The sequence below is a fragment of the Pipistrellus hanaki genome (assembly GCF_964339955.1).
Source record: "Pipistrellus hanaki genome assembly, chromosome: 1".
NCBI classification, from domain to species: domain Eukaryota; kingdom Metazoa; phylum Chordata; class Mammalia; order Chiroptera; family Vespertilionidae; genus Pipistrellus; species Pipistrellus hanaki.
In genome coordinates this window covers 133952983-133970657 of record NC_140503.1, presented here as the reverse complement: position 1 = coordinate 133970657, position 17675 = coordinate 133952983, and the positions used below count along the sequence as shown (strand labels likewise).

At 43.1% G+C, this 17675-nt stretch overlaps 1 protein-coding gene across 34 annotated transcripts in view; it reads right to left on the bottom strand.

The window, feature by feature from the left end:
• Positions 1-17675, bottom strand: part of CELF2 (CUGBP Elav-like family member 2) — a 526216-nt gene that overhangs the window by 160671 nt on the left and 347870 nt on the right. For 32 of the 34 annotated variants that reach the window (XM_084888498.1, XM_084888508.1, XM_084888526.1 and 29 more), the window contains one exon: positions 624-820. In XM_084888498.1, the coding sequence (XP_084744624.1) occupies positions 624-801 (178 nt within the window). In that variant the 5' untranslated portion in view covers positions 802-820. Of the gene's footprint in view, positions 1-623; positions 821-1016; positions 1248-17675 lie in introns of those variants that run through there. The other 2 variants (XM_084888512.1, XM_084888524.1) reach the window with 2 other exon arrangements.

The window sequence follows — 17675 nt, the reverse complement described above, 5'->3', positions numbered from 1 at the left end:
AAGGGCGTAGACCACAAGCATTTGGAAGGTGTGCTAACTATCTCAGGCCACTAGGGTATTACTTCCCGCGCCCCCAAAGGCGTACTTCACCTAAAGATGCCCATCTAGACCCCAGTCATTGACATCCCTCCTAAAAGTGTGCCCTCTATTCCTTAGGCCAGTGGGATCACACTAACTGTTTGTAAGGCATGTCAGGATCCCCACAGGCTACGGAAAAGTGAAATGCAATTGTAATTACAGGAGCAATCATGGGAAGGCAGGGGCAGCAAGAGTTACTCCTGAAATGCAAGACTGAGAAACAGGATTCCTTAGAGAGGCAGGCACTCCACCAGGGAGGGGAGAGGAGCCTGTGCTGCCTAGAAAGTGACCTCCTCAGGAGGGAGAGCAATCACATGCCTGGACAGAGGCGCGGCCGCGCCCCTCCCTCCGCTCCTCCTCGCCTGCGTCCCAGGCCAGCGCCGTCCACCTGCCCGGGCGGCGGACGGGGGCGCGGGGAGGAGCCCGGCTGGCCCGGGCTCAGGGGCAGCGGGCGGCTCCCACTCACAGCTCTCCCTCCTCCCTCCCGAGATGCCCAGGACGCCCCGCAAGGCCCCAGACCGCGTGCGCCCCGCAGAGGACGGTACCTTTGCTCTGGGGAGGGTTCTGACTCCGGTCCCGGAGGACGTTGATCTGGTAGACGGCTCCATAAGGCTCAAAAAGTTCTTTCAGCTCCTTTTCCGACCAGGACCTGGGGATCTGCCCGACAAACATCTTAATGGCATCTGGGTCTGGCTGGTCGGAGTGATCCAAAGCGCCGTTCATCTTGTTGGCTGTGCCGTTACTGTCAAAAAAGGGAACCGGGAGCCAGAGTTAGGGCTGCAGGGTGATGAGGGACAGGAAGAAAAAAAATAGGGGGTGGGGTGGGGGCAGGGAGGCGGGGGGGGGGGGGGGGAGGAGGAGGAGGAGGAAGAGGAGCCTGGGGCAAAGTGCCTAATGAGTCGTAGACATTTGATGAACTAAAAACAAAGCACAGGCACCATTGGGCTGTTCCTCGGCAGCAGGCAGGGGCGGGCTCACACTGCAGGCTGCTGCTGCTCAGCACCCAGCCCGAGCCCCGGGCAGCGCCCCGCTGCCGGCTGTCACCCGGGGCGTGGACATCTTGAAACCCAGCTCGGAGGCAGCTGCAAGTTAAGTGCAGGTCTTGTTCTGCAAGGCTGCCATCAATGCATCTGCAGCCTTATCAGCCTCACGCTGGCTCTCTTGTGAAAAGAAAGGCAGGGCTGGGTTTCTGCTGGATTTCTCTCCTTCCCCTCCCCTCTTTGGAAATTTTTTTTTTGGGGGGGAGGGAGGAGAAGAGAGGTGATAATGATAAAGTCACATGAAAAGAAAATGAAACACTTGGCAGTCCGTCAGATGACTAATGCAAGATGCTGAAGGATGAATTTGCAGAGTGCGCGAGGCATCCATGTGTGCATCAAATTAGTACGTTTTTGCTGCTCAGAATGGAAAGTGCTCCAGCAATGCGGCTGGCTGCAGCCGATTGGCTGCTTATGCTGGAGAAGAGGGCCAGGGCGGGGAGGGGGGCTCCCGTTTAAAAAAGCACATTGTTTATGGGACCCAGGCACAAAGGGTTTAATTCAGGGAGGCAAAGGCGATCTCAGAATTGCCTGCTTTGTGCCGGAAAAAAAAATGTAGCCGCAGAAAGTTGAGTTCCCGCTAAAGGACACTGAATATTTCAAATCTTTCACACTCCATAAATTGCTCTCTGTGTGTCTGACTTCCAGATGTTGCACTTGAGTTCTAAACAATCACACGTTTGGAAGAGAGAAGAGGGAAATCTGCCTTTTCTTCTCCTAGCTTCAGTAAATACTTGGGGATGATACAAAAAGCAAGAACATAAGCCTTTGCATATCCATCTTCCTTAAGACTTAAAAAGCCCCCATTTGGAAGAGAGCCTGCAATTCTAGTCACCATCATGAAACATGATAATGATGGTGTTCAGTTTTTAATTGAGATTCCCCCCATTTGACCTTCAGTAAATAATAAAGCAAAATCACATATCCTCTTTGTCTTCCATCTTCTGAATGCTCCCTAAACCCACCTACTCTGCCAAGAGACAGGGCTGACTGCCCTGAGCAGCATTCGTTTGCAGAGCTGCGCTCTTGGTTTATTTAGCATCTCAGCCAGTGAAAATAAAATGCACCTAAATAAGGTCATACCTGGCAGACAAAACACCTACAGAGTCCGGTCCATGATCACCCTGGAGCCCCTAGCCCAAGAGGCAGAAAGGTAAAAAAAGGGCTCACATCAACTAAAACCTTACTGCAACTGGCAGGTGTCATTTCAATGTAGTTTTGGGGTTATAATAATAAGGTATTCAAAATGATGGCAAATACCCTTCACTAGGGCCTGGCTTTAATTTCTACTTCTTCCGTTCACCCTATTTTACCACTCTATTTTTTTTTCCTCCGTGAGATAAACAATCAAACTGTGTAGCTTGAAACATTTTCAGAGGTTTTTCCTCTAATCAACCTTATTGTTATAAACCATGTTCTGCTAAATAAAATATTGAGCACAAAGTCTTCTTGCAACAATTTAAGTGTAACGGTGTAACGTAATGCTTGTTTATATTACAGATCAATCGTTTATCTTCTTGTTCCCGTGCACCTTTACTTCTTTTCAAATCACCCTTCGAGAATTCAATCAACACTTTAACCCCACAGAGCTAACTGTGGTGGGGTGGAGGTGACAGAGTCCTACCCAGCACGGGATGTAGTGTTCACAACTCCGTGAGAGCTGAGACTGTGGCAAGACTTGTTTCTGGGGCAGGAAGGACTTGTGGTTAGTGCTGTTGACAATGAGCCAGAATGAAAAGAGGAAGGCATTGCCACAGGTCTCAGCTAACAGAGAACGGAAGTTCCAAAATGGGGCTGTTGCATTTTGTCTGCACAGAGCAGTTAGTACAACGAAGGAGCTAGGAGAGAGTATACCAGTCCCAGTATCTAAACTTAGAATTCTAGAGCATGCCATTCCGTAATCTCTCTCCAAATGAGAGGGCATTTTTACTTTCTCAAAAAATGCACCCGTAGTGGTGCATATAAAGGAGGAGAAATGGAGGATATCCCTTATGCCTTTAGTCTTTAAGTTGCCGGTCTCCATATTTATAACCCCCTTTCCATTAGCCATACTTCAGAAATGCTTGAAGATTTCTTATCGCCCTGAGGCAGTGGGGTGTTGGAGCTCATGGCATGGGCTCTGAATCATGGCACCACCGCTTCCTAACTGTGTGACTCTGGGCTCAGACCTTTCGTCTGTACAATGGGAATAGGGACTTCATCTCCTGTAGTCATGTGCTTCGTACAGGAAATGGCCCAGAGTAAGTGCCTAGTAAGTGTTAGCTATTTCTATTTTTAATCTCTTCTTTGCAGTTGTGACACACTTGAAATGTCTACTTTTCATTCCAAATTTTCTCATAGAATAGGCTCAAACACAACTCATCTCCTAAATAATAAGTACCTTTTAATGAGCATTTATAAGCTAGATACTTATAATGAGCACTTATAAGCTAGTATGCTAGCTACTTTACATACATTATTTCTAACCCTCATAATAACTGTGGTGAAAGTATTATTTTCAGATGCAAATATCTAAGAAATAAGTTCCTTTCCTAAAATTACCAGCTCATAAATTATAGAAGCAGAATTCAAACCTAGGCCCAAAGCACAAAATATTTCTAATCCATCATGTTGCCAAATATTACATCAGGTCAGCCTTTGACTGAGCGTGTACACCTCACAGCAAGCCTATGAGAAGACAAGGCCAAGAGCAAAACACACTGGGTCCCTGGAACCCCAGTGCCAAATTAAAGGTACCACTGCAAGAAAGACACACCCCTGTCCTCTTTCTATCAGTGAGACACGCTGAACTGAAGGGTCTGTTAGGAGTACTTTACAGCCCACGTTTCCTCACTAATCACATAGCTGTCTCCACCTTCACAGATACCCCTTCCTCTCTATTCCCAGTCACCTCAAAGAGTGCCTCTCATCCACATCTAAATCCCTTCCTAACTACTTGCATTTTGCAAACAACCATCCCAAATATTTGCATCATATTTGCATAACAATGTGTTCCTTAAGTAAATCCAAGGACCTCTAGCTGTTATACAAATTCAACAATGGCTACAACAGTACAATAAATTCAACAATGGCTACAACAGTACAACTTCCTCAAGGAAAGCTTCCCTACAGGACAGCCGGTCCCCCTCCTCTCCCTCCCTATCCATGTGATGCTGAATCCTATCCCCCCCTCCCCCCCCCACACACACACCCCTGTATTGCAATAGCCTAGTTAACTGTTCTAATGCACACAAATTCCTCCTTTGGACTCCCAACTTTCTGCCTGGCTGAGGTTCATTTCTAGCAGAGACTTGACTTCTTTTGTCCTCACGGGGCTGTCAGCACTGACACTTTTAAGTAAGCCAAAAACTGTGTCCCACAATTAAACCTTTGGGGGTACTTGCCAGAGGCCATGAAGAGCCAATGTACTATTCAGAGGAATGACTATGGGAATAAATACCCCAAATTTCTGCAAGACTCTCAGTAAGATTGAGAGGGCAGGGTGGGGTACTAGAATCTGATATCATGCTTAGAAAACTAGACTAGCTCGCTTCTCTGCATTCCCCAGACCTCCTCAGCACCCACTACAGTACTGGAATTAATTCAAATTCAAATAATATTTATTGAGGGCCTACTCTTTTCTAGAAACCTTTGCCAGGTGTTTGACATCCAGTATCAGGACAGCTCCAGGAAGTTGAAATCGTTATCCCCGTTTTGGAAATAAAGTAATTAAGAGCCGCCATGGAGGTAACGTGACTTTTCCTATGTCACCCACCTTGGAAGAGGTGCCTGCAGAATCTGGACAAACGAAGATGTGAAGGCCAACAGTCATGGTTCAATATTCCATAAACTGGGTTCCTCTCGGGCAAACTCATTAGTCAACAGAGCCAAATATCAACAGTACAATGACTGAAATTTCTTTGGAGAGCCAAATTTTTTAAACTTAAACTTCTTTTAATGCCACTTCTTCAAAACAGGCTCGCCCAGGCCGTGGTATTTTGAGGAAGAGCCACACTCAATGGGCCAAAGAGCCGCAGTTTGCCAACCACTGCTCTAGGGGGATGTTTCCTATGGACTCAGTGGCCACGTGCAGGCCCTAGGAACAGGCACATACATCTCTGCTGGCACCAAGCCTACAAACTGCAACAAGATCCCGAGTGCCAATTACACTTATGCTCTTGGCAAAAAGCCAACTATAAGGCTCCTCCCGGACAGATGCCATATGGAACCAGACCACAAGTTAGAGAGCACTAAGCCAGTGGGCACGGGTGATATCATTCTCAGAGCCAAGAGGGAAATATAACGGTGTTTGGGTGGAAAAATGAGAGTGCTTACTTTCTGCTTTCAGCACAGGCATTGACCTACTTCCCTACTCCATCGTGGAGTAAAGAAAAGTAGATCAGCAGAAGATATGCAAAATGCTTGGAGGTTCCTCTAAGCAGTAAAATGTTAAAATTATAATAACTGATTAAAATTAATGCATTATTGTTATTAATTATTATTATTTCCAGGACAGCAAGTTTTTATAAGGCCCAGAGAATTGCACGTTTTCTTTTGGAGAATGAAAACAAAGGAATTGATATTTTTGTTCTTTTTTGAGTTCCTTGGATAGCAACTTTCTCATAACATCTCCTTTATTTACATAAAAGGAAGGACAACAAACTTACAAAAGAGGTATGAGAAATGCCAAGTAGCTATAAATAATTATATTGATGCTGAAAAAATACATAAAATGCCACATCCTGAAGATATTCAAACACAAAACCAACACACAAAGATGCCTTGTCTTGAAAAAATTCTGTAGAAAGATGGCTAATCTCACTGGTACTTAATAGTCTTATTATTCACATGCTTTTTCTTATCCTTTGTACTTTTTGTGTTCTGTAGAATATCCTGCATCAGTTCTGTCCTCTGTGCAATGACAGAAATGTCTTATAATCCATACTGTCAATACAGTAGCTACTGGTTACATGTGGCTTCTAAAGACTTGAAAGTGGCTAATTCACCTGAGAAACTGAATTATTAATTTTATTTCACTTTAAATCTAAATAGCTCTAAATGCAAATATACCTTACAAAAACTAATCAGAGGTGACATTCACTAAAATATTATTTCATCATAAGATTGTTTTGGGAAAATGGGAATGAGGGGCCAGGAAGGTGACATGGAGGCTTGAAGCACAGGACAGCATGTCGGTGGGACCGTGGGACAGTGGGTTGGCAGGCCTAGGCTCTTGTCATGGTTCAGCATTCATTCAACTAACTGTGGAATTCCAAGCAAATCATACAGTCATTCTGTGCCTTGGTTTTCTTACTTATAAAACAAAGAGCAAAATAGTTACCACCTGGCTCATAATTTCAGTAGTTCTACAGTTATGGTTTGGAACCTAGATGATGATATATGGAAAAGATGATTTACGTAACATGACCAGCTGCCTGAAACCTTGGGATGATTCCCTGTCTGTGTCCAATTTAGCTTACAAGTGACTAAGGCATGGGCCGGAGAGCTGACGAGTGTCACCTACACTGTGGAGAGAAGCCTGCAGGCTCAGACAGAGCCACTGGGTGGCTGGTGGCTTGGGGTTGCTGCCAGAGCATCACCTCTCTCAATTTGTGCTAATTCTTCCTAATATCCCAACCGCAGTCCCACCATTTGAGTCAGCTGAGAGGCCGCTCTTTCACGGGGCCCGGGAATTGTTTTCTAATAATCGCCTGTACTTAAGTAAGACCACATGAAGAAGCAGGCTTTGTCTGCTGACCACAGGAAATTGTCCAAGACTGAGCTGAAACGAGGGAAAAGTGGGAAGAAGCTGGTGATGGGCCTGGTGCCTTCTGGTGGACCACAGAATGGGCACAAAATCCAATACTGTGAACCATCTACATTGTCCATGTTGTTATTATTATTTAAGAACAGAATTCTCTCCCGCCTGGCAATGTGGCACCTGGAAACAGCAGCAGCTCTTTCTCAAGCTGCGGAGAATATTCCAGAGACTCGGACTAGGCCTCCTCTGGAGCCTCCTCCCTCTCCTCTCCACTCACCACAGCCTCTCAGCTTAGAAGAAGGAATCAGCTGCCATCCAACTTCCTGCTCTCCCATTCCAGAAAGCCTCATCTGTCTGCCTTTCAACGGAGCGCCTCCTGCCTCTCCCACCATGCTACATCTTAACCCAGTGGGCTCCTGGGTTGCTGAGTGACTGCAAGCTCAACAGAAATCTCTGGACATATTTTCTCACCAGAAAGAAGACCAAACCAATCCCATTCCTGTATTTACCTGGAAGGTATTGTTCTCACTTACCAAGTATAGCAAAGCCTTGTGAGTCATGGCCACTCTGATACAGAATGGGGCCCCAAATCTCTGAGACATCTGTGGATCGGCTGAATTCACAGAGATTCCCTGGCTCAGATGATACCCTAAGTCAGCGATTTTCAATCATTTTCATCTCATGGCACGCATAAACTATGAAAATTCTAAGTGCATCAAAAATGGTATTTTTTTGTGTGGATCTGACCAAAAAAAAATGAAAGGTATCATTTTGACTCATTCACACTGGACAGCTATTGTGTTGGCTGTTGTCAATTTTCATTTGACAATTTAAGGGAAAAGAGGTCAGTGCCTGAGTCATGTATTGCATGTTTTAAAAATTCTTGCAACTTACCTGTGCCTGCCGCGGATACTAGTTGAAAATCACTGCTCTAAGTAGCTGGAGGAAGCAAAGGCTTTCAAATTGTAAATAAATTAATTTGTGCTCCTCTGAAGAAGATGTTCAAGTTTCCTACAAGTACACTTACATGCAATATGTTCATCCCTATGCTTTGCCAAAATTTGAAATAAAATTTCATTAAGAATGTACAGGACATCAATTTCACTCACAGGCAGCTGGGCAAGAATACATATGTAATAGGCATTCTGGTGGACTGCTGGAGTTAAGGTGTCCAAAAGCTATATAGATGCTCCTCAACTTATGATGGGGTTATGTTCCCATAAACCCACTCACTGTAAGTTGAAAATCTCATATGTTGAACATGCATTTACTATACCTGACCTACCTAACATCACAGCTTAGCCTCGCCTACCTTAAACATGCTCAGAACGTTTACATTAACTACAGTTGGGAAAAATCATCTAATGCAAACCCTAATCTATCTATACATATAAAAGGCTAAGTGTCCATCCGTCCAACCGGTAGCTACGATGCACACTGACCACCAGGGGGCAGGCACTCAATGCAGGAGCTGCTGTGACACACAGTGGCCCTGTAAAAAATAAATGGCACTGCCCTAGTCAGTTTGTCTCAATGGACAGAGCATCTGCCTGCGGACTGAAGGATCCCGAGTTCAATTACGGTCAAGGGCACATGCCTTGGTCACGGGCTCAATCTCCATTAGGGGGCTTGCAGGAGGCAGCCAATCAATGATTCTCTCTCATCACTGATGTTCTATCTCTCCATTGCCCTTCCTCTCTGAAATCAATGAAAACATATTTACTAAATAAATGAATAGATAAATAAATGGTATTATGGCCCTGGCACCAACAAACCAACACTCGGCTTCCCCCAAGTGGGACACAGGCTCCACAACCAGCCTGGAGCAACACCCCACCAAATCACAGCCAACGCTGCTAAGAACCCATGGTGCAAATTGTGGCCCATAGGCCAGCCCAGCCCAGAAATGGTTGCTGTGGGCGCTGAGTAATGACATCACATAGCAATGCCTGGCTTCCTTTCCTTAGCGACTAGCTTCCTTGGAGTTTCTTCAGCCCATGAACACAACTTGCTTTATAGCCAGGTACCAACATTATACAGTTTAACAAATGTTTGTTGAAAAAAGCGTTTTCAACGTGCTTCATCTCACTTGAACTTCACAGAAGTCCTGAAGTAGGTAGATAGAAGACTCATTAGAATCCTATTTTCTTTTCATTAGCCATAAAACGGAGATTTCAAAAGCTTAGAAACTTGACCTGACTGGAAAAAAAAAAAAAAAAAAAGAAAGAAAGAAATGGTGGAACTTGCAAATGACTTCAGGTTATCTCACTGCGATGTGCAGAATATAGTCAAACACTGCTATAGTTAAGTATTTTATCCTTTGTTCTCCCTGTGTGATCTACAATAATAATCTGCTTTGTGTTGACATTTACTGCTGTGTTGCTAACCATCACCTGAAAGAGAAACTGGGGTGCTTCACTGGGCTGGAAAAAGTTTAGCTAAATCAGAAAGCAGGTCTAATTAAGCAAGTTTATTCTCTATCTATAAAAGGCTAAGTTCACTTGCGCTTGTGTGATACATATAAAACTCTTGCTGGCGCCAATCACATGCATGTGTTTTGATCTGTCATTGTCTATCGTGAATTTGGTTGACACTTCTATTATAGAGAAAGAGCAAATAATGATATTAAAATATTTCTTCTAATTAATTTCCTTCCAATGTGCACAAATCTGTGCACCAGGACAATAGTTGATAATAACGTGTTAAATATCTCATGTAATTTATTATGCATATTGCTTTCACACCACCAGAAAGGTGAAGAATCTCAAGTTGTACTGTCCTGGATCAGGGGACATCTATACATTTGTTTAACAGATTGAAGCATAACCTTATACTTGAGGAAAGGGCTGCAAAACACAGGCCTTAGGGTTCACCAAGGGAGAGAGAAACCTTATTACCTTACTTCAACTTGACTGCTAGTAAAAGGCATAAAGCTGGAACACCCCCCCCCCCCCCCCCCCCCCCGCCACACACACACACACACACACACACACACAAAGAAGGAACTGTGGAGGCATCCAGGGAGGACCTGGAGTCTGAACACACAGTGACCCTCACTGGGAAGGCAGCGGCCCTGGATAACCCCTGTCTGGGGAACTCATTTCCTTCAGTGATTTATCAGAAATAGTTCAGGGGACTGCAGAGCAGAGCAGAAAGCATTTGTACAGGGAGAGGCTTCTTAGATGAACTTTTAGAAATGGCAATGGGGAAATAATAATCACACAGAAGATTTATATCAGCTTCACATTTTCCAAGTGCTCCTGGAGCGCACATTAATTAATCCTCCCCTCATGGCTGAGGTCAGGATTACTGCCCCAATTTCCCTGATGAGGAAAGGAAGGGAGAGGGGGACCCACCTAGCTCTGGTGCCATGGCTAAATGCTGCACCAGTCACCTGTTTGTCTGGGCAAGCACTTATAGATGGCTCTCTGGATGCGGGAGAAGACACTAGTTTGTCCCAATCAGTTAATCAACTGAAATGTGAATCCTTATGAAACAAGGACACATGTGGAAGAAAACTTCCCAAACTGAATACTGATTTTCACTAAAATTCCAATTCTTATCAGCAAGTGATGAAAATAAGGGATGTACACCGAGAGCCACAAACAAAACAGACATGGTGTGCCAGGTACCCTGGACCTGGGTTTTAGCAACTGTGCTTCTCCGAGCAAAGAATCCCTGCATTCACAGCTGTCTAAAAGAAAACATTTTGCTGGTACTTATTCCTGCAAGAGAAAGCAACCAGAGAGGATTCACAACACTCTCCACCCACTGAAGAAACACAAAATCCACCTAAGTTTTATTCTCACACACATTCCTTTTCCTTAAATCCGTATTATAGTTATTGAGACTTCATGTCAGGCATGGTGCTAGGTTTGAAGGAGAGAGTTGAAAAATAAATAATTAATGCCCTTAAGCTACTCAGCCAATGAGAAGAGATAAAGATGTGCACAACATAAAACCAAAATGCAAAGGGATAAGGCGTAGAACAGAGCAATACAGGGCCTGCAGAAAGCCAGCAACAAGTGACTAATTTGGCTGCGGGCATGGCATCCAGCATTCTAAACCGCACTTCATCCTTGTGGTCACATTTTTAAATGGAATGTGAAAAATTCAGAGGAAACGGATGATAAGCTGTAGTCTTTTGCAGAGTTGACAAGGAGGTTGAAAGAAAGTAACTAAAGGAAAAAGCAGGCTGTGACTTGAGAGAAAGCAGGTGCCTCTCTCCCACAACCATGCACTTGAGACAGGGGACCTGTGCAACAATGGACAGAGTGCCCGCACAGACCCCTGGCTGGACGACCATCCTGTGCTCTGCTGGCCCTCACGCCGGGGGGCACAGCCCAGTCCCTGGCCTATGCTGGCTTGCAATGCCCATACACCGGGAACCTACTGCCATCCATAAAGCCCCACCCGTCTCTAAGCTTTACTCTGAGCTAACTCCTCCAGAGGTGACCATCTCTCCAATGTTCCTGTCACTCACTACCACTCATGTGAAAATCGCTTCTCTGGGCATGTCCATTCAACCGTCCAATCTGAGCTTCTATGGCGACAGCTGATGGGGAGGTCTGGCCCCACCTCAAACTCAGCATATCCAAAAATAATCTTGTCCCCCAATTAGGTTTCATGTCCAACTTCCCTGTTTTTCTTACAGCTCAAACTATACCCCTCCCTACCCCAAGTCTGAGAAGAAGGACAGTGTCTTCCACAGAACACACATTCAACGCTGAGTTATTGCTTGTCTAATCTCGCTTCTTCTCTGACCGCTGAAGCTACAGAAACAATATTACTGAGCTCCTGATCAGTTATGTGGTGAGAGAGTGAAGCTGTGAGGGCAAGGATGTCTTAATCATTAATTCCGTATGTATTTATAACGTGATTCCACAATCCAAGCATTATTTAAGGTGCTAGGGAATACAGCAATAAAATAAGGTAAAATTACCTGTATGGAGCTTATATTCTAGAGGGGGGCATAAAATGAGGGAAATAAGCAAACCTAAGAGATTAGAAAGAAATCATTTCAAAGGAGAAATTTAAAGCAGGAAAGAAAGACAGGGAGTAGTGGGTGTAGGACTGCAATGCTAAATCAGGTGTTCAGAGAACTCATTTGAAAGGTGAGCATGGTGCCTTGGACTCAGGGTATCTTCAGTACATATTTCCTGAATAAATAGATTTAATACAGCAAGAAGTCTTATGAATTGTAAAAATTAAGTCACACATCACGCAAATCGTCACCGTTATTATAAAGAACTGTGTTGTCCCACCTAGTGCTGTTCCATTGAGTCTGAGCGTTAATACCATACACCTAACTGCCAATGAGTCAAGTGCCCATTCTTCTCTAAACTCCCAGTGAGTCCACTTGTTCCAACTCAGCCACTATGGAGATCCCAGCTATCCTGATGCGAAAACCACTGCAAAACTGTTCAGGGAGCACTGCCTCCTACTCTGCACCAAAGGACAGACTTCACTGGGCTTTGTGCTCACCTGGCATTCCAAACTCCATCTACCCCTCCCTTAAATATTGATTATCTGTCCATTCATTACTCATTTTATCATTTGTCAATGGCAGAACTGAATCTCAGGCTGGTCTCCCCTCAAGCTGATTTTTGGCCAACCTTCTTCCGTCATAAATGATGTGTAATCAAGGAATACAATGTAAATCGAACACCGGCGCAAGGGATGCAGCCAGCAGTGTAAGGTTTGATTCAAACGTGTGAGAGATTAGTAAGTCACTGCTTCTTCCAGTGATCTGGAAAATCAAAAGCTGACAGTAAATAGTGCCTAATTACGTCATATTAATGATGTAGCTTAGGTCAGAAAGCAGAATCCATGTGTGAAGAAATGTGATTCTGTAGACTAACCTAATTTATTAGGTTCAGATGTGTGTGTGTGTGTGTGTGTGTGTGTGTGTGTGTGTGTTGTGTTTTTATAATGCCTTCAAGCTCATGTTTGTGAAATGCCAACAACAGAGTTAAGACATAAAGGACTTCAGAGCTGTCAACATGTGTGTCACCAAGTTCCTGTCCTGATGTCATGCCCTTTAAACCCTCTGGGGAACTTCCCAACCCCTTCTTCAGAGATTTCTCCTGTTATACTGTTTTTTCAGCCTCTGTCACCTGCATTTTAAACCCACAGGAGATCAGAAGGAACACAAAGGATGGCTTGTAATAAGAGGCCGGTGGAGTGATGGCCAACACACATGAGAATCTGAATGGGCCCAGCAGGGAAAGCCCCCTCAGAGCTGGACCAACTTACTAGTATATTCCCCAGACCTTCCCAAGGGCAGCATTGTAGCAGAATAATTAATTTGCATAAAAACAATCTTGTCTTAGCTAAAGGGTCACATTGCGCTCAGTACATTCTGTATAAGGAGGCAGGGAAATATATAATTTATTATTAAGAAGAATTCCTTTAAAATGAAACAATAAAGAGAATTGGTGCCATAAAGGATAAGCTTTCATCTCTACTGCAAACTTAGCTAATAAGCCTATTTCATTCCCCAGGGGCTCCAGGTATCTCAGAGTTTACTTTCTCATTCATTCTAACACTCCCCTGAGTATCAAAATTTAAGCTTTGTGCAACATCTAATTTGTTGTCATTAAATGCAGCAACCAATTTTGCCAAGACAGCTTTTGGGAAGTAAATCTCTGCTAAGTATTCTGCTCTATTTTTACCTCCTGTTACCATTGTTCTTGCTGTTGCTTGGCTAGCAGAAGTAAGGGAGGAGAGTGGGGGCCTGAGGAGAAATGAGTTGTTGCTATTGGGGAGTTTGTTTCCCTAAAGTAAATTATGCTTGTTCACAGATCAAGAAGTAAACTTTAATTCATTCTCTTAAAGACATTACAAAAGATGACTTTTGAGGTTTAAAAACTGGAAATGAAAGGCCCATAAGAGATGACTGTGATACGATTCAAGAGACTAATCATGAATTCTCTAGACTCTTTCTGTCCAATATAAGAAAAGGCAATGAGATGTTCTACAATGATTACACTAAATTCCTAGATAGCAATCTAAAAAGTTGCATCTCTGATAGTCTGGTTAAAGAAATTTGCAAAATAACAAAAAGGAATAGTGCCAAGTCTGTAGATTGACTCAGAGAAGACTTCAGAATTCTATGCATGTCAGCTCTGTGTTTGGTTCCCTATGATACAACACACAGTTGTCATGCTACAAAACTACATAGCAAAAGGCAAGGTCCAAATGGCATTCTACTTTGCTAGTTTTGAAATCCTTAAATCACATCTTAAGATGAAATCATTACCAAAACACCACATTTTAATTCATATAGTCCTGCCTCTCCCCCTCGTGAGTATGTCATAAATTTCATTTAGCATCTTAAATCATTAATTAAAATAGGCTTTGACTTTTAATTTGCTTATTTAAAAAATACCCCATCAGATCTAACCCCCTAACAAATAAGAATAAAAATAGGATTATGTGCTACATTATAATGGTTGTTATTCTAAGAGGCATAATATCATTATATCAAAATTCCCATAGCTGATTTTTTAAAAGTAATTTCTTCATTTTTTTTGACACTACATCTGGCACAATGAATATAGATTTGTTTGTATATCTGTCTAACTGCCTTTCCCAAACATAGCCAGATGGAGTCTTTCAAAATCAAATTAATTTCAGATTAATTCACTCTGGACCCACTCCAGTTTCATGACTCTTTGCTTTGAGGTACCAACCAAACTGATGTGAAATCATGAACTTAGAAGAGCACAGGTTCCTCTATATCAAGGGGGGACAATGAGATTGCTCCTCCTGTCCAGAAAGAAATCCATCAGGCACCATGATCCACCAGTTTAAGGTCTGACCAACATTTCATAGTGTCAAAATCATCCAGGAAGAATTTCCTTTGGAATCCAAATAGAATCACAGTTAATTTTACATCCAATATTCATAATGCTTTGAGATGATTCCAGTAAAGATAAGCGACCTAATTACTAACTTGAGAACGAACAGTATTATGGTAAACTTGCCATATACGCAGAGTCAGGTACCACACGTGACATGACGGTTATTTATTTATTTATTTTAATTTCTAAGCACCCAAAGTGTATATTCTCTATCTCTAGCTGTAGCTACTGAAGGAACTACAAACAAATGTAGCCAGGCTTTGCTTGCTGTCAATCTCAGTGGATGCCTTTATTATCCTACTTATTTCAATTGCAATTTGGGTTTCCATGGAGACACAACAGTCAGCTCTAGAAAATTATAAGATAAATGTCAGGCAGTGATAACAGTGTTAATGAAGCTTCGGTGACAAGCAGCTCTGTGCTTCAAATAATAAGCTTATTTCTATTAGCATATGTATAACCTGTCAAAAAACATGGAAGAGAATATTAAAAATTAAGTATCTTTCTATTTATACTTAAGAGAGGGGAGAGACCCCCTCTAGAGTGGCTCAACTTTGGTGGGTCAACCTGAATAAGAAAAAAATGTAATCACTGGTTTCTTGGGAAAATTAGGCACCATCATGGCTCTCAACGATGCTTTAGCTGACATCCAGAAATGCCTTACTTTACCCAGTAACAGACAGAAGTTTTTCTTATAATGTGGTTAAAGTAATCTATTTTGTTTATGGAAACTAAGAGCTCACCTCATTAAGTCTGACCATGGCAGATGGTGAGCTTCAGAGAAATAAATGCTACAACCAACCTCAGCTAACTGGATTGAGTAAGCCACCTCCTCCCCTCTCTATGGTGCTGGATAACTATGATTCAATTGCTAGAATCCAGAATCCAGAACCACCTGAAATATTATACTTTCAGGTAAAAAAAAACAAAACAAAACAAAAAACCCACAAAACTGACAACTATGGCTTTACATAAGTTTGATGCATTTTGAATGCACAGGTTGAGACAGTGGAAATATGAACTACATACAGTTCAAAGTTAGGTTCTACAAAAAGAAAGTGAAAGAAAAATGAGTTTTATTGGGAAATGATAACTTAGTAGAAAAAAAAATGTTTTCTTCAAGAACATCCTTCAGAACCCTGAACAGTTAAAAGGGGGATAATTCTCCAAATCATAGTCTCTCCAGAAATACAAAAGAAAGACCCTATACATATTTACTCCTCATTTATAGTAACTGCTCTTTGACTCTGCCACTGTGTCCATTATGATTTCACTCACTACATATTTTTTCTTTATTATTTTTAAAATATATTTTTATTGATTTTTAAAAATATATTTTTATTGATTATAGGGAGAGGTAGAGAGAGATTGAAGCATCAATGATGAAAGAGAAACACTGATTGGCTGCCACCTGCACACCCCACTACTGGGGATCCAGCCCACAACCTAGGCATGTGCCCTGACCTGGAATCAAACCATGGCCTTCTGGTTCATGGGACGTTACTCATCCAACTGAGCCATACCGGCCAGGGCTTTTCCGTTATTAAAAATCTGTTTATTGAATGCCAGGTAAGATATTGTCACTGTCCTTACATCTCTCATTGTTAATAGCTTGTCCAACCAAATATCCAAGATCTTGAACAAAGTATCATACTGTGTGTGTGTGTGTGTGTGTGTGTGTTTTCTGTCCAAAGTCTGATCCATTTTGAAGTGACTACCTGACTAGGTTTTTCTGGAGTGAGACAACTCTTTCTGCTACAGCTCTGCAAAGGGAACAGCTGGCTGCTCAAATCCACCTCTACCTACCTTGTTTTTCAACTGCTATAACAAAAATACCGTAAGAGTGGGTGGCTTATAAACAACGAGCATTTGCTTCTCACAGTTCTAGAAGCAGGAAGTCTAAGATCAAGGCACAGCAGACTCATGTTGGGTGAGACCCACTTCCTGGTTTACAAACAGCCATCTCCTTGCTGTGTGCTCACATTGGGGGTGGGGTGAGGCAGCTCCTTGGAGTCTCTTTAAAGGGCACTAATCCCTTTATGAGAGTCTTCCTCTCAGGACCCAATCACCTCCCAATTAATAGTATCACTCTGGATGTTAGATTTCAACATGAAATTTGGGGGGGACCCTAACATTCATTCAATCACAGCACACTTGCTACCCCTCTTGATTCCTTTCCCCCTACTCCATTCTTCAGAAGGAAAATGGATGGGGTCAAACCCCAGGCCTGGGATATAACTAGGCTATGGTGTTGGGGTAAGACCTTCCAGTGCAGCATTCAAAGAAGCTCACAAAGGTTCTTACTTCCCCATAAAGTGTTTTTCTCTTTGGACTGCTCCCTTGTAACTCAATATGGCTGCTGGTGCAGCATGTACTAGGGCTACATCCTACTCTGAGAGGTGGGTGCCTCACCCATCCTTGCACATCTAGCATGGCAGAGTGAAACCCAGGGGAGACTGGGGGGAAGTGAATGGCCTCAGCTAGATGCTCTGGTTTGAAGGAGAAAGGCTGTTCTGCTTTTCCTAAAAGGCCTTCCCTACAGTCTTTCCTTTCCGACTGATTTCACCATGAGGTTGTGAAGACCCAAGGATTCAGGTTAGGGTGTGGTGAGAAGAAACAGTCTCAGGCTTAGCTCACAGAGCACAAAGAACCTCAGGTTTTCCTCTGGCCAAGAGGCATGGGTTCCACACCATGGCCCCTGGCCATACACAGTGTCCCCCGAGCATCCATTCTGGTATGTCTGCAAGAGTGGTAAAGCTAATAGAAGGCTCCTGCAGTTCAAAAATGCTACTCACCTCACTCAAATGCAAGGAATTCATATCTCCTTCCCTCCAGGCAAAATGAGAGAACACGCATAAATCAAAGACTATCTATTGTACAACAACAACAGCATCCTACAGTATCTTCATGTATGCGCATGGTATCATTCCTTGTTATCCCAACCATGGAAAACAC